This window comes from Harmonia axyridis, chromosome 4, assembly GCF_914767665.1.
Source record: "Harmonia axyridis chromosome 4, icHarAxyr1.1, whole genome shotgun sequence".
In the NCBI taxonomy this organism is placed as follows: domain Eukaryota; kingdom Metazoa; phylum Arthropoda; class Insecta; order Coleoptera; family Coccinellidae; genus Harmonia; species Harmonia axyridis.
Genome location: NC_059504.1, coordinates 6695156 through 6713332, shown reverse-complemented (window position 1 = coordinate 6713332; position 18177 = coordinate 6695156). Strand labels below are relative to the sequence as shown.

General features: G+C 31.6%; 3 protein-coding genes across 3 annotated transcripts in view; 1 reads left to right on the top strand and 2 right to left on the bottom strand.

Moving 5' to 3' along the window:
- LOC123678016 (aquaporin AQPAn.G-like) overlaps window positions 1-1481 on the bottom strand; it is a 40454-nt gene extending 38973 nt beyond the window's left edge. Inside the window, exon 1 of the mRNA XM_045614780.1 lies at window positions 1374-1481. The gene's annotated coding sequence lies outside the window, so the exon portion shown is untranslated. The remainder of the gene's footprint in view (window positions 1-1373) is intronic.
- A 1794-nt stretch (window positions 1482-3275) lies between these two features.
- LOC123678067 (novel acetylcholine receptor chaperone) lies at window positions 3276-11566 on the bottom strand. Its single transcript, XM_045614848.1, has 3 exons — window positions 11294-11566; window positions 10527-10665; window positions 3276-5094 (listed from the first exon to the last, which is right to left on the bottom strand). The coding sequence occupies exons 1-3, from the start codon at window positions 11399-11401 to the stop codon at window positions 4883-4885; spliced, it is 459 nt and encodes a 152-aa protein (XP_045470804.1). The 5' UTR covers window positions 11402-11566; the 3' UTR covers window positions 3276-4882.
- Window positions 11567-12483: 917 nt separating this feature from the next.
- LOC123678066 (general transcriptional corepressor trfA-like) lies at window positions 12484-17902 on the top strand. The gene is made up of 4 exons (XM_045614847.1): window positions 12484-12789; window positions 12841-13790; window positions 14760-15264; window positions 15349-17902. The coding sequence occupies exons 1-4, from the start codon at window positions 12724-12726 to the stop codon at window positions 17479-17481; spliced, it is 3654 nt and encodes a 1217-aa protein (XP_045470803.1). The 5' UTR covers window positions 12484-12723; the 3' UTR covers window positions 17482-17902.
- Window positions 17903-18177: the final 275 nt, after the last annotated feature.

Here is an 18177-nt window from a genome sequence, read left to right as displayed (position 1 = left end):
ACAAACTGAAGTTATATAGATGCAGTAAGTTTTAGATATCAGTCAAATTACGAAGAAAAAACAATATCTTTTTAGACAAAAATGATGAAATACGTATATTATCTTATACAGGGTAAGAACTTTTTAGAGGGACACTGCAGGGATATCGAAAATCGTTAGAAATACAGGGTGGCTTAAATAACAAAAATGTTGCGTTTTTTGAGGATGAGTGTGTTGGTGTGATCAGATCCGAAATATCTCCAATGATTCCCGAAATATCTCGAAAAAACTTTAAATCGAGATTTTCTTTTTTTCTGTATAACTCATTTGTTTTTGGAGGTAACTTCACAAAATTTGATTTATAGCCGTTATCCAACATAAAGATTCTAATGGTCTACTCAGATTTTTCTGTTCTCCATTTTTTCCAGAGATGCGATAGTCGAATTTTTTTTCTTATGGACATCATATTGGTTTTCCTTATGGAATGACGAAGAAAAAATAACGATTTCAACAATGTATAACACTCTACAAATATATAGGGTAAAGGTACGCAAAGAGTTGTTATGTGAAATCATCATTTGACTATCGCGTCTCTGAAGCAATGGAAAGCAGAAAAAATCTGAAGACACCATTAAAATCTCCATATTGGATAATGACTCTAAACCAAATTTCGTGAAGTTATCTCCAAAAACAAATGAGTTATACAGAAAAAAAGAAAATCTCGATTTTAAGTTTTTTCGAATTATCTCGGGAACCATTGGAGATATTTTGGATCTGTTCTCACCAACACACTCATCCTTAAAAAACGCTACTTTTCTGTAATAAAAGCCACCCTGTCTTTCTAACGGTTTTCGATATCCCTGTAGTGGACCTCTAAATAGTTCTAACCCTGTATACCTTTTGAATAAGGTATGTATATTTCTCTTCAGAGGAATAATTTTCCTTTTAAGTACCCATATTTTTGTATAAACCAAGAAACATATAGGGTAAGGGATGCTTTCATTCGAACAGCTGGTATTTTGAGGAATCTAAGAAGTTATGTCAAAAGTGGTAACAACAATTGGATAAAATAATTATTTTCTAAAAAGATTTGCAGATGAATATTAATAAATGAATCAGTTAATTTCAAGTTTTCATTAAAAAAAAAATATAATCAATAATTCATAAAAAATATGAAAAATAGTAATAGGAAAAATTTGAATATTATATACATATGCTTCCTTTTCAAATATTATACTAAGAAAAAAATTTTGAATTCAGTATAGGATATCTATTCGAAAAAAAAATTCAATCAAATTAAAATAGATCGACACTTTGAATAAATTTCTGAAACCAAAAAAAGAGCCTTCGGTCCGAATGAAGATTGCCGTGCATCAAACAAAAAATTCACTTACCCAGTTAGTGTCGTATGTCACGCCACAGCTCACTAATATGGAGTTGTTCCGTTTTTCATATTACGCCAGAAATGTGTTCTAGGAGGGACTGATTGAATCAGATGAAACATAATTAATAAGTCCAGGACTTTTATTTTAGCCCTGTTTGTATCGCCACTTCGGTGCATGTTGACGTTGATCATCATCTACCCAATCAAATAGAGTTGAAGATACAGAGCTGATCATTTTTTGGAAATGACGAAAATTGATACCACAAAAATTGAATTTCTTTACGATGGACTTTTAATTGTTCGTATTGAATTATTATCTTATTTTTTCGACATTTAACACTAGAAGTGTTGAACAAGAAATAGATTTCTTGCCAGAATTCAAATTCGATATCTCAAATATAATCATAATGTTGTCAGAGGTGATTCTCTATGAAATTTTGTAATTTTTTTTTTGCAGTGATGCCCAATGTCAGTTTCGATAAATCACATTTGTAAAGAAATATCCCAAGTGTTTTTTTAAATTAATCCAATTGTATGACGAAAAATGATACCACCAGAATTGAATTCTTTTGCGATGGACTTTTAATTGTTTTTATTGAATTATTTTCCTATTTTTTCAAATTTTAACGCAAGAAGTGTTAAATTTATTCCATTGAAATAGATTTCTAATCATAATGTTGTCAGAGACGATTCACTATGAAATTTTGTAATTTTTGTTTTTTTTTTGCAGTTAGGCCCAACATCAGTTTTGATAAATCACAATTTTGAAGAAATATCCCAAATATTTTTTTAAATTAATATAATTGTAGTTTTTCATAAACTTGGATTATACAACAAATATTATTAGTTACACAAATAATCGATAAAATCAATATCCACCTCAAAAGTGTCCTGAAGTATGATCCAAACACACGATGCTTCAACATGGTGGTATGAAATAATTATGAGTTTTGAATAATGAATTTAACAACACATTATCCTGATTGAAAATTATTTTTCAACCTTGACATTATTTTCCATATAATCTTAGTTTCATACTTCAATATTTGAAAATTAGGACGCACATATATTGTCCACGAAGACAAAATTTGAATCGATAAGCAGGCTTGTTTGTTTCAAACTATTTAATAAATATTGAAAAAAATAAATGAATCCTTCTCATAATTCGTTTCGTAAATTTCTGAATGTTTATAAAAGTTTTCTGAAAATATTAATCAGCTAAACATTCTTCAAATCATGCATTTTTGGAAAAAAGTAGATGAAAGTGAACTACTCAGGTCATTTCGTCACAATGTCTGTAATTTTCAAATTTAAAGCCGCATTTAGATGTAGAATAAAAATTTGGAGTCTCGTACGAAATTTCATTTTGATTGCCTAACCAGAATCATGAAAAAGTATCAATAAACACCTCCCCCCAAACAATAAACATCTCCTGCCTCGATGATAATTCGCCATTTTTGATTTCTCTAGCGATTTTGCTAATCGTTTCAACACTACAATAAATTCCTGGATTTCTTCGACGCCGATGAACAATGCGTTAGTAATATATCTGATTCCCGCATTCACAATCGATCACATACGATCTATGAAATATTACCTATCACACCACAAGATACAAAGGGCGGTAAGGCATGCAAAGCTTCGAAAGCTAAATGGGAGCTATGAGCAAAATTTTGTATTGATAATATAACCAAATTCAAGAAGAATATCTGAAAAGATTGACCTAATATTTCCATGATCATAGAGTTGAGATTTTATTATTCAATTTTTTCTTATTATGTAGATCTCAAGTAAAATCCTTTTTTTATGACTTTAGAAAATCTTATATAACAGCTATGTACACATGTGGTATCAATTGCAATTAAAATTTTTTACTAATCAAAGATAATGGATGCATAAATAACGCAAGAAATATTCTCAATAATATATTTTCTTGATGAATGATACATAATGGCAGTGAGATGATTCATTCGAGGAAAATCAATATTTTATCGCTTGAAAACACAAAAATGTTTAGTGGCTTTATTCACCTTACAAGACTTGTTCAAATCTATAATGTTTGAGGTTACAGACTGTTCTACACAATAGAAATTTTACTTCTCTTTCTTCAAATGAATTCAATTATACATCTTACTAGCTTATTAGGATATACAGATGTTTTAATTTCATTATGTACAAATTATTTATGTTCTGAACAGCAGTTGTTACAGGTGTCAGTAACAATAATTGAGAAATAACAATATAAGCGAATAACATATTTGAAACATTTTCTCAGAATGGTGAAAATTACGTGAAAAATCGTTTAACGTCTGTGTGTTAATAAATAAAATTGATTTCATGGCATTCAGACAATTTTTCAACTCTGAAAAAAGGACCTCCTCTACCTGCTCTAGCCAACTGAGCTCAGTTGGCTACAGCACCGAACTGGTAATTCGGAGGTTGCGGGTTCGAGTCCCGCTCGAGAAGGTACTTTTTTCAGAGTTGAAAAATTGTCTGAATGCCATGAAATCAATTTCATGGTGAAATTTGATTTGTTTGAGTAGGAAACAATATGAAATCACATATTTCAGAAGAATAACACATTCCAATTATGTTAATTACTTTGACATTATAATATATGTTTATAAAAAAATTGTGCGCCAGTTTAATTCCTTTATATTTTGTACTTCATCATTGCTTTTTTTCAGTTATTTATTTTTTACTATCATTTTGGAGAATCTCTTTAGTTTATCGTTGTATTGTGGTTGTTGTATTAGTTTTGGTATTGAATTCAAAAAGATACCTATTCCACATAAACAGGCACAATATTGTTTCTTTTTTTCATTCAATATGTTAGAGAACACAAAATTATTTACTACCAAAAAAATTCACTGTCTCAATTAAATACGGGCAAATTTAATAGTTTTTTGTGAATTGATATGGAACAAACTGACTGAAAATGTGATTGAGAAATAATTTTTTTGTTTATCATGAATTATTTGTCGTTCTTAATCCTAAACCTTATTTCGATCCTAGTAAAAAATTCTATAAAAATTTTGGAACAATGCTCTCAGTTTTCCATACTAAGAAAAATTCTTCACTTATGACCAATTGAATTGTTTCCAATAAGTATTTTGGCCTTCATTCAAGAATATCTGATCAATATAGTCGAGACAACAATGAATTGGAATTTTGAATTTTTCCTTTGTCTTAATTCTCTATATTATTTTATTATCAAATTCCGAAGAAACATTATTAAATAGTAGAATATTGCTGAATATCCTGAGGTCTCTACAAATACAAAACTAGGAATAATTTACTTCCATAGAAAACTGGCTCAAATGACAGAATGAATAATATTTTTTCGCTTGAAATATTGACTGTTATGTACTAAGAAATATATAATTCTTAAATATTAACGCACATCCCCTTCAAGGAAACTTAAGAAACTAAAATAAAATACATTTATACCACAAACAGATGCCAACCGAAAAAAAAAAATAAAGAATTTAATAAAAAAAAATATTGTGCTACAATTATTTAGTCTTGTTTATTATATCCATTGGCAGTTGGTTCTTCCACATTTGCGCTCTTGGAGATTTGGTAGTAAACTACCAGACGACCACAAAGCATGAACAGGAAAACCAGTGCTGGTGCAGTCCTTTCCATTTTATCTGCCACCATATAATGTGAGTACACCGCAATCAAAGTCATGAGGAGGAGGATAACATTGGCCCCATTTTTCACTTTATCTGAAAAAAACCATCCATGAAATCTGAAAATTTGTTTCTTCGAAAATTGTTGATAATTCAAGTTTTGGTAAAATAAAGACACACTGTAAATTTTATACAATGGTATTTTATTTCCTTCTATCTCGACGAATAATTCATCTCTAACTATTTTTCGATAAGAAGCAACGAAAAACATCTGAAAAAGTATTCATTCTCTTTGGAATAATGTACATTTATTTATATTATTACATACATTTATTTATATACCGTAACACAGAGGCGGCTCGTCAGTGACTGAACACTTTTATTTCTACTGGTTTCTTCAGACTGAAATTATTTGTTCTTTTCTTATTCTTGATAACAATTTCCTGCATAATCTATCTGGCATCTACCATATATTAAATATTTACGAACAGAAATGGTTTAATAACATGAATCAATGTGAAAAAATAGATGCAGTTGTTTAATGTTTTTTATTTTCAATCTCCTAGGCCAGAGTGGGACTCTTCAAAAACTCAGAGCTCTGTCCTAAAGTCCTAGACGATCAATATATAATTGATCAGTGTGCATTATTCAATACGTATTGATCGATAAAAGCTCTTCTAGACGATCAATATCGATTTTCAATGCCTACTGATCGATTAAAGCTCTTCTAGAGACGATCAATATCGATTTTCAGTGCCTATTGATCGTTTGAAGATTTACAAGACTATCAATATAGAGGCTTTCAATACGTACTGATTATGCTGCAAAGCTTTCCTAGACAATCAATATATATACTTTTAATACGTAGGTATTGGTCGTTGTTGTTTGAAGGTCTTTTGGACATTATATTCTTATTAATTCTCAAAAGGTATTGATACCTTAAGGCTTTACTAAACTATTAATACAGACTTTCACGTATACGTATTGATATAATAGACTATAATTATTAGGTGTACAATATTGCTTCCTGAGTGCTGGTGAGTGGTAGTCGAAATAAATAGATCGTAGATGTCATACGATAAGCTTAGGTAAACATAACGCCATCGAAATATTAGTAGATTTGTGTCTGCATCATAAAGTTATTCTCGATTAAACATTTCAGCTTACGAGCCAAATTCTCAACATTTGCGGAAGATTTTAATTTTCTGCTTTAATGTTAAGAAATCTGCAGTTAAGGCTCTCAAATACCTATGATGAGGCCACTATCAGTGAAAGAACGTGAAGAGAATGGTTTCAACGCTTCAAGAACACTGATTTTGACGTCAAAGACCAGCAAGGCAGTGAAAGAGAGAAGGTTTTGGAAAATGCAAAATTGGAGGCACTACTTGATCAAGACTCGTGTCAAACGCAACAAAAATTGGCAGGATCATTGGGAGTTACGCAACAAGCCATTTCAAATGCTTGAAAGTCATGGTAATGATTCAAAAACAAGGAAATTGAGTTCCGTACGAGTTGAAGCCGAGAGATATTGAATGGCGTTTGTTTGCTTGTGAACAGCTGCTTGCAAAGCAAAGTCAGAATAGATTTCTGCATCTCATTGTGACTCCAGACGGAAAATGCGTTCATAACGATAATCCCAAGCGCAGAAAATCATGGGGATATCCCGTTATCGTTATCGAACCCAATTAATGCTTTTGAGCCGAGCATTGAGAGACAAACGGCCGCAATACAACGAGAAACATGATAAAGTGATTTTAGAGCATGAGAATACTCGACCCCATGTTTCGAAAGTGGTCAAGACATATCTGGAAACGTTGAAATGAAAAGTTCTACCCCACCCACCGTATTCTCCAGACGTTTCTCCCTCGGACTATCACTTCTTTCGATCAATTGTACACAGCCTGGCTGACCAGCACTTCCGGTCTTATGCAGAAGTAAGAAATTGGATCGATTTGTGGATCGCTTCAAAAAATGGCCAGTTGTTTCAACGCTGGATTCGTACGTTGCCCGAAAGATGGGAGAAAGTAGTGGCCAGAGATGAAAAATACTTTGAATAACAAATGTATGAACAGTTTTTTACAATGAAGCCTCGAATTTTGAAAAAAAACGGATGAAAAGTTGTAAGCCTATGTATCTATTAAGATTAACTTTCAATAGGTTTAAAGCTCTCCTAAACGATCAATTTTTAGTACGTATCGATTATTTAAAGCTCTGCTATAGACTATTGATCGTTTGAAGCTTTTTTAGACGACCAATATCAATATCCACTTTATTATTTGAAGCTTTCCTGAATGATCAAAATAGACATTCAATGCGCTATACCAATTACTATTTCCAAGATAGTCATCTGGACAAAACAGGACCTTAGTCACTGGAACTACGAGTGTGCTCATAATCCTGGATAAAAAAGATGCATATGTTTATTTTAGTCCGTAACATTGACAGAATATGGGTTGCGGTCAAATGTTCGGTAACAATTCCGAAAATAACCCACCTTAGAATTTGTGTTTATTAAACGATCTACTTTTAGGAATTGTTATTCACTTTTTATTGTCGATGAAAATAATCATCTTCACTTTATGAGATTTTAATGGATTCATCGATATTTTATTTATATAGTAGTATGTATGTTCGTTTCTTGACTTCGAAACTGATAGAAATACGATTGAAGTCAACACGTGGCATTGGATTAGATATCCCCATAACCTTGAAAGAATTCAGCAGCTAACCATCAATAACTGAATCCATTAGTTTTTGGCACATCAAATAAATTCAATATTTTGGGATTATATCTACACATTTTTCATGACCATTAGATTATTCAGAATTAAATTTTAATGAATTACAACCTTTGAGAGGGATTGCCACCACGTGGTTTTCCGCGTATCAGTCAAACATTTGGTATCCATTCATTTCCCTTCCAATCGACAGTCAGCTGAGTGGACTGCACACGATGAACCGAATCCAAAGCGAGGAAAAACACAACAGTCAGCTGGCAAGGTTATGGCATCAGTATTCTGGGATTCGCAAGGTATAATATTCATTGGTTTCCTCCAAAAGGGCCAGACCATTAACAGCGATTATTATATAGCTTTATTGGATCGTTTAAAGGATGAAATCGTTAAAAGACGGCCCCACTTGAAGAAAAAAAGGTGCTGTTTCATCAAGACAATGCGCCGTGTCACAAATCAATGAAAACAATGGCAAAATCGCATTAATTGGGCTTCGAATTCCTTCTGCATCCACGGTATTCGCCAGATCTGGCCCCCAGCGACTTTTTCCTGTTCTCAGACCTCAAAATGCTAGCTGGAAAGAAATTTAGCACCAATGAAGAAGTGATCGCCGAAACTGAGGCCTATTTTAAAGCGAAAGACAAATCATACTACAAAAATGATATCGAAAAGTTGGAAGATCGCTGTATGCCCTCGAAGGCAACTATGTTGAATAATAAAATCGAATTTTGCCAAAAAAATGTGTTTTACTATTGAAGACCGGGACTTTCCAATTGGCCTTTTATACCTGCATATAAAAAGGGAACCTATTCACTGGAATTTACTCGTAAATATTGAGTTCTCTACATTGCAAAGTTGATCCTGGTGAAATATCAAGTGTGTTTTATATTTATTTGTCGTAAAAATTGATACTCAGACACCGACATTAATTTTCGCCTACCTAGTTCATATAAATAGGACTTTCCCTATGAATACATGACGTACGCTCCATGAACTTCAGAAAATAGCTAAATTGAACATCGTAGTTTTATTGAATGAAAATTTCTCTCCTTCATAAATAATATTCGAATAAAGTCTTCTTAGATATATATCTAGAAATATTGATGTGTCCACTCAATTTCGACTTTTGAAGGGACGAGCCTTCTTGAATTTCAATAAGCAGGTTTTGCATCATTTCCTATTAATTATCAAATTCATAATTTGAACAAAGTTGCTATAAAGTATATGATTAAAGATTACCTATACTAAGGTTGCGCTTAACAAAATAGCACCTCTCAAGAAATTTCATAAGGCTCTATAATTCCAATATCAGATGGCAGCTCTTAACGCTGTTTCTCTAGCAATTCGTAAATTGCAGAACTTTGTCCTTCAATATAGAATTGAAAGGGAAATTGGATTTTTTATTTTTTATTGGTTCTTTATCAGTAGATAAGTACACCTAACTATTCGAGTAGCTAATTTTTTAGTCAAAATTTCCAAAATTATGGGTAGGTAATTCAATATTTTGCACGAATGATATCTTATCAGTTTTTTTATTCTTGAAAGCTTTCACATTATATATGACCTAGAACAAAAGTCAGCTGATGAGTTTCCAATTTTTCAAATGTTTATCTTCACCTGAATAATTATAGGTAAATACATATACCTACTGTCAAGGGCTGCCAGAACCTTAAAATAACAAGGGATTTTCGCTTTTCTTTTTGTTGTTCAGTTGGTACAACCCTCGTCTATGCTTACCCAAATAATTTTGAATGTTGCATTATATGAAAAAAACTTCATGCATTTTAGTTTTTATATAATAATAATGGATTTCTGGCCAAAAAGCCAACAAACCTTATTTCTGTGATATGGTTTCACCAGTTTTTTCAACTTTCCAAAACCCAGGTTCCGAAAGGCATTTTGTAAGAGATATACAATAATTTGTACCTACTTTTCAGGATTAGTTGATTTTTAAAATGTTTACACTACAAGCCAAACATTGAGAGCATGAGAAGATTTACATGATTGTTTTTGATGAGGTGAGGTTACTATTTTGACGTAGAAGTTATTGGTTAGAGCTATTCGGGACTGCCACTGACACCAAATTCTCAAAAACTCTCTTTCTAGTCTAGGTACTCGGGAATTAAAGGGAATGAAGAGGCCAACACACTGCCAGAAAATGAGTACAGACTCTATTCATTGGCCCGAAACCTTTCTTTGGTATAGGCAAATGTACCTACAAGTAAGAGTTTCAGGAGAAGAAAAAAACCAAAAGAGAAACACACTGGAGGAATCTTCCTGGGTTGGGTTAATAAAAGAAGTTTCTTTGAAACTTTGGCACTGCGAGATCCAATAAGTATCTGAATCTCAGCAAGAATATATTACATCGCTTCACTGGATTCCTCAGAGGTCATTGTCGCCTCAGGAAACACCTCATGAGAATGGGTCTAGCAGAAAATGACAAGTGCATATTCTGTGGGGAGGAGGAAGAAACTCTAGACCACCTGATGGTAACGGAATGCCTCACCATCATTAGCCAACACAAAATCTGCTTTAGATAAGAAACTTGTAGAAGTGAGGAAGTAGCCTCCTTGAAGCCAGATACTGGAGTTCATTAGAACTCTGGAACTGGAAGGCGAGCAGAAGATCACGTTATGGAGAGAATAGCTCTGAAGGGGGGCACAATAGACCATCAGGTCACAGTGCTACGGAACCCCCTTAAATTTAATCTCAATCTTGGTTGTAGGTGGGTACCTACTTACATTATCTTCCAATAAATTCCTTCTCTATTACTAATTAAAAATTCATCATACTTACGGTGAGGGTAAAATGCCAATGCAACTCCACAAACAATTTCCATGGTTCCAACAACTCTTCTATACCATTTAGATGGTACTTTAAAGTCGAACATTTCCGTAAATGGAAACACTTTGGCGTATCTAACATACTCTTTCCTCTGAAAAATATATTATAATGAATAACAACAATTTCAAAGAATTTCAACGAATTAATTCATCTCAAATGTTTATTTGAACACCAAAATACGTCGATTTTAATGGCTAAAAATCAATGAAACGAGTTGAAAAACTTATTACTAGAAAAATCATTTTAACAGAATACTAAATACAATATTTTTGAAGGGATTGTACAATTTATCTCGATTTTTGGAAAGAATTATACCGGGTTCAAACCTCGTATCGTGATATTTATTATTCGCCTTTTTTCGTATGAGCCGAATAAGTTTTCTACAATACAAAAAACAGAATAAATTAAAATGTGGAATAAATACAACTTTTGTCGTTATTAGATTACCTACATAAAACGCAAAAGAAGAAAAATTCAACAGTATTCCTGTCAATTCATTGAATGAAAATATTCTTATCTCAACATTTCTAACATAACCCGAATTTTTCAAAATTAATTCGATGAATTTCTGGCAGTAACAATTTGGTAATTAAAATAAATTAGCTTCAATGTTTGAAAAATATTTGCACTACCGAATTAGACAGGCATTGGGCCAAAAATTGGTGAACAGCCCACTATTTCATTGTGTAACAATGCTAAAATTAATAAAAAACACTCACCAGATCTTTGTGTAAATCCTTAGAAATGAAACTTGTCAGTTTGATGAAACCAACAAAAATAAAAAACAATCCTAACAAAACAGACAGTGATTTCAACACAATAGCCATAGTTTGAAATTTTTATCAACACAAAATGATCACTACAATTTTTCAATACTTATTCATGTGTACTTATTTTTATCAGTGCCCTTTTTCATGTTTTATCATTTATTTTTGTCAAAAACTCAAAAGCGAGGTTCGCATTTTCGCTAGTCGTAACGTTCTGAGAAAATCAATATCCAGCGCGCGCTTTACTGGCCGTCCTAAAAATATACAGCAATCGTATACAGTCCTGTCTGAAATTGTTTGATAATAAATTTTAAAAATGCGATACAAGGAAAATCATGAATTATTTCATCATTCTATTTTGCTTTCAATACATTAAAATTGAAAAAATTTATCTCTATAAACTCATTAAAATGTGACAGTTATTGCTACTGCAATCCAAAAATAATTCTCAATGAAACTATTGATTTTGGTATCACGTGGCAAGAAAATTTTTATTAAAAATCCAGGTAGAATATGTGTTCGTGATTTAATGATTATTAGACGAATTTTTAGGAAACAATATTCTTGTGATCTGATTCCTTGATGTTAGTTCTCAAAATCGACATCGATTACTCGATAGGTGAATGTAGCAACCATTTTTATTGAAATTTTTCATGCTAACAGCACTACATCTTTTAAGAAATTTTCTGAAAGACGATCGGTCGTATTTCGTAATTCAGTATTTGTAATGTTTTTCATAGGAAAAAAAATATATTTCATCATGGATTATGGATTTGGAAGAAAGAATGATTCTATGTTCCAATATTATGGAGCGAAACAAATTCCAATGAATACTTAACTCAAGTTATATCAAAATATAAACATATATTTATATTGAAATTTAATAATTTGTGCGTTCAACTGATTATAAGAAAATATAGCGCAGTGTGTGTCTTGACTCTTGAGAGGAGGTGCAGGGTTTTTGTTTCTTTTAACATTCATAACAGATAGGTTATATTTATTTAGCTTTAAGCTGAATTTCGCTGTGAATGGTTTATGTACTTTTTTACAGACACTAATTAAATATTAGTGTTCTGTGGTGGCAAAATTAACATGCACAGAATACAAAAAATATTCTGTGTCGTAGGTTAAATGTTCAATTTGAATTCGATTCGTAGTTCGTTTGTCTTAATGGAGTCATAACATAATTTTATTAGGACGCTTTTTCGATTTTTCTAACGGTTATTGGTTTTTTTGTAAATAATGTTATTTAACTACATAAAAACTTCAACAATTCATATATCTCTATGAAGCTATGTGGTCAAATATTGCATTGATGTGTTTGCTGTTGAACACGTAAATTATTCAATACCAATATTTTTGCTTAATATTTTAAGTCAAAAATGGAAGACGACAATATTTATGACGATCTTGACAACCAAGGGGATCTTGGAGCAATAATAACTGACGTAAGTATACCTTGTCTTCATCTAGAATTTGGTTTAATAAGTTTCTTTTAGCTTCAGACAAAAAATAAAGAGCTTCAAAGACATGTAACTTCACTAGAAGGTGATGTGAAAAAATTATGTGATAGAATCACTGAGATGAAAACGGTACAAGACAATCTAACAAGAAATATATCTGCATTATTCAATACAGCCAAAAGTGAGTTGGATAGAAAAAACCGTCGAATCAATGAACTTCAAAGCCAACTTGATGATATGATTTTCAAGAGAAATTCTAAACCCCAACCTGTGTTTAAACGAAAACAAGAGGAACCCAATTTAGATCACAATACTAAGAGAGCTAGATATGAGACAATAGAAAAAGAACCATCTCATAATATTAATGAAAATGTCGGCAAGTATGATAGAAATATTGGTCCAAAAGAAGATATTCAGAAGCCTGAAATTTTAAATCTTGAATCTGATTTGCATAGTTCCCTAAGAGAAAATACTGATCCTACAAGGAAGGCATACTCAAAAGATAACAGTCATTCGAGGGATAGACGGGACAATTACAGAGACAATAAAGAAGGTTACAGAGACAATAGAGATGGTTACAGAGACAACAGAGATGGTTACAGAGACAATAGAGACAGCTTCAGAGACAATAGAGATAGCTCTAGAGGCAATAGAGATAACTTCAGAGATAATTATAATGATAGAAGTACTTATAGAGATAGTAAAATGGAACAAAGAGAAGTCTCCAAGGACCATAAAAACACATATAGAGAAAATCGATACAGTAATAAAGGCAACTGGAATAGGAGTAGAGATAAAAGAGGTAGATCTTGGGAACACGGAGAAAATAATAGAGAGCATAGGGATTACAGAGAAAACAGAGAGAGGTCCAATGAATATAGGAATGATAAGCCTGAAATGAAACATACTTCAAAACAAAATGATAATTTCAATTACACTGAAGATAATAATAGACAAATGGATCGGCATTCTGAATCTAAACCAGTGTGAGCTTTGATTTTTGAATAATATTTTGATCTCTTTATAGTATAATATATTCATGCATTAGCTATTCAGTTCAAATTCTTATTTTTGTGATGAGAATTTTGAATTTGAAAGCATATAACTTCACCATTCGAAAGTGACTTCTCTCAACGATACCTGGTTGAAGATGGGTTTTATTTCAAATTGTTTTACATATCCTTCATAAGTTCAAAACAGTTAAGATAAGAGAAACACAAAACCAAACAAAAATACACAAGATGTGAAGATATTGAGTGGTTAATGACTAGTGTGTGCATTTTAAAACTCGTTTTAAGATTCAGTGAGGAGAATCCTAAATAATACAGGACGAAAATACTGTTGGTTTTTATTGCCAGTTGTGAGATTTCCAAAATTATATTAATTCTCATAATATTGATATTTCAGCTGTGTAGCTGAGAAAAATAAAAATTTCACACATTGCTTAGTAGCATATAAGAATTCCTAATTTCAATTCATTAATAAAAGAAATTATGAACTTGAGCTATTGGTGTTTTATTATTTTTTATATTTTGAGGGAGTGAATTTAAACGGTTTTGATTGAAAATTTTCATTTATAAAAAATGAAGATATTATCAAAATCGAAAATAATATACAATACATCATCTCCATTATTATAAAACCTGGAAAAGAAGTGAAAAATACTTTGAAGCTTGATGCTTATTTCAATATACTGGAATTGTAATAAATACAGTCCATTTTAATTTTATCTTTCAACAGGTGATTGAACTGTTACTAACAAATTTTATACTATAACTTAAATATGCATACTACCATACAATTTTGAAGATCTCAAAATTTATGGAGTAAATAAAAATATTCGCAACTTGGAAAAAAATCAACAGTATTTTTATCTCCTTTTTAGTTAACAAATCTCTTCATGAAATTGTTGAACATTATTGAGAGCAATAGAATATATTTGAATTTTTTTTTAGATTTTCAAAGGCTGAATGTACATCTGGAACTTCCTTGGATGTGGTTGAAGTTTTAGATGATTCTAAAGAAGAAGGTGAAATTTCTGATTGGGGATCAGAAAAGGAACAAAGAACGGTTCACAATAAAAAAATAGATTTTGGGAATAATCTACCATTTAATGATAAAAATAGTTTCAATGTATACAAATATATTAACAATCAGAAAGGAATGTTGAAAAAAGATGTAAAACACAGAAGAAATGATGTTAGTGAGGAACCTAAGATAAAGGAAACTACTATAAGACAATCAAATAAAAAAAATGATTATCCTGTCGAAAAAAATGAATTTTCTGAAAAGAGAGTAATTAATGATCAGGATGAGGATATGGTTGACGAAAAAACCCAACTGAATAATGTTCCGAGTGAAAAAATATGCCATGAAGATAATCCAAAAAAACAACAGGATATAGAAAAAAATAATTCTGTCAATATTATCTCGCAAATTATTATCAAAGATGGAGAAAGGGTGAGTGATTATAATGATAATTTTTCAATATCTACTAGATATCATGATTCAAATTTTTATGTATACTAAAAAAAAAATTTCTAGGATACAAAAACGTCAGCGGGTACCTCAAAATCGGAACCAGGAAAAAAAAGTGAAGGCCAAATAAAACATCCGGAAATCAAAGACAAGCAAAAAGTGGATACGAAAAAAAGAGAATCTAGAGTTCCAAGAAATCTCACAGATGAATTAAATATTGATACAGATAGATCTAGAAAAAAACAGGAGTTGATGACCCAGATTTTTGGTTCTCCAGATAATAGTATTCTTCAAAAAAAGTTAGATCACTACAGTCCTACTCCTTCTATAATGCTGAGCCATGATGGGGACATTCCTAAACTGAAATTATTTTCTAATCCAACTGTAGACAGCTCTGACGAATCAAAATCTTTGAATCCTGTTACTGAATTTCAAATATTCAAAACCAATCTTCCTAGTCTAGAAAAATCAAATTCTTTGTCCGGCATTAAAGTACAGATTCAAGCACCCAACAAAGAAGATAAAGTGATTCCACCACCGAGAGATGAGAAAACAAATCCACCATATTTACAAAAAACAGAGACATTTTCAAACCACAAAGAAATTGTAGAATCAGTTAATCAAGAAGAAACGTTTAGGCAAACTACCAGTGATGTTTGTAACATTAGTCTGGATCTACTCAATATGGATATTGACCTTTGTAAAGCAGAGGACTTTCCAAACTTGATGGCACATTCAAATTCAAAAGATATATCTGATTTGCTCCTAACACCGAAAGAAGAAAAAAAACCTAACCATCCAGAAATTGTAAGCAAGAGAAAATCAAATGAAACAACTTCTAATCAAAGTATTCCTCCAAAATCAAGGAGAAAAAGTTCGAGTTCATCAAGAAAGGTTCAAAAAACAACTACTGAAGAAAAAGACACACCAGTATTGAAAGATGGAGCACTGAAATCTCCACATATGGGAATAGAACAGGAATCTTCAAAACTAAAAAAGAAATCTGAAGAAATAGTCATCAAACAATGTCAAGTTTCTAATCAAGAAGTTGTTGAACATGAAACTCTTTCTGAGAATAAACATTCTCCAACTATCAATTCCAATTTACAAGATGTGCCTTCAGCTTCAAAAGAAGATACAAAGAGTGTACCAAAAAAAGCTTCAGCCCCTATCAAAGAAAAGAGAACTGCAGGTAAGACAAATTCAACAGGCAATAAAAACACAAATTCAACAGGCAATAAAAACACAAATTCATCTTCAGATACGAATGAGAAGATTAAAACAACACTTCATGTAAATACAAGTAAAGATGAAAAATTTATTTCGCAAAAAGAAATATCAGATGAAACGGTTTCGAAGACCCAACTGATTTCTGCTCAATCTGTTAATGAAGACCAAAATTCGAAACAATCTTGTGAGAATTCTGGTAGCACTAGCCTTAACCTTTCTGGTGAAAATACAGAACCACCGAAATTAGAAGAAAACCCAAATTCAATTGAATGCGCCAAACAAAAGCCAAAAAAAACCCTTCCAAAGAAATCGAAAGATACTGTTAAGGCAAGAAGTAATAATGTAAGTAAGAAACCTATCGATAAAATAGCTACTACATGTGCATCGAAAAAACCTTCAAACCCAAGCAAAGAAAGTTCATCATCTTCAAACATCAATGATTCTTCAAAACGATCAGATACAAGTAAAAGTGAAGAAGAGGAAGAACCGCCTTCAAAACAAAAAAGAGCAAGAAGAAAGTCTGTGTGCCTAGTAAAAGTTGATCAGCTTGTAAAACAAAAGAAGATATCAGAAGAACCAAACCCGACTTCATGTCCTGCTGATTTTAAAGCTGTTGTCGAGGATGAAAATTGCAATTCTAAAGTTGATTTATCGAATGAGTCTGAAAAAGTACAAACACTAGTTCATCATTCAAACTCGAATGAGAGATCTAATACAACTTCAAAACAAGTTATAGTCAATTTGGAAAGAATTGCGGTAGAACCCAGTAATCCTGATGAAATCAACAAAACTAGAAATACTAAAAATGGAAATACAGAATCAGAGGAAAAAGGCAAGGAAAATTCAAATTTGAAGGAAAAACCAATAACACAGGCAGTGTCATCTGAGGGTGGTCCTAGGAGCTTAATAGGAAGTAAAACTCCTTCAACTATCCGAAAAAGGAGAGGTGTTGTCAAATGGGTGCAGTAGATTGAGAAGAAATATATTTATTTTAATGAGCAAGGCAGTATTTCCTTCTTAATCTTGGGAGACTAATAAAAAGACAAGTGAAATTTTGATAATACAAATTTGTTGTTTTGTTTGTAAGATTGTTACAATACATGTTTTCGATTTAAATAACGGATTAGTGCTTAAGAATATATTTTTGAAATTTCTCTTGTATATCATTCAATAAAAAAATTTGAGGAAATATTGCTACACCCTGTACATAAATGTTATTCACTTTATCTATGTATCTAATTATTATTGTATATAATAGGTATAAATTTCTGCAGAATATTTTGATTTATTGGGATAAGCAAAATATAATAATAATAAGTTTGATTTAGTATTTAGGGATAATGAAATATATTTTTGTTATTATTTATTCAATATCAATGAATATGAATAAATTCCTATAAGTTTGTTGACATGATGTTTGAGTTCTTCTGCCTTATTTCAGACTAGTTTAAACCTGCAACTTCATTCCTATGAAAGCCTATCCTTAAATACTATAAATTTTTCCACTTTCCTTCAGTTTTAATAAAACAAATTCTGAATGTTGCGGTTTGGAAATATGACTGTTTTGTCACAGTTCAAGTAGTGTTTCTTTCACCTAGAAATAATTACTGAAAACTGATCTAAGTTTCTATTAAAGATTGAAGTAAAAGAGTTCAAACAATGGTA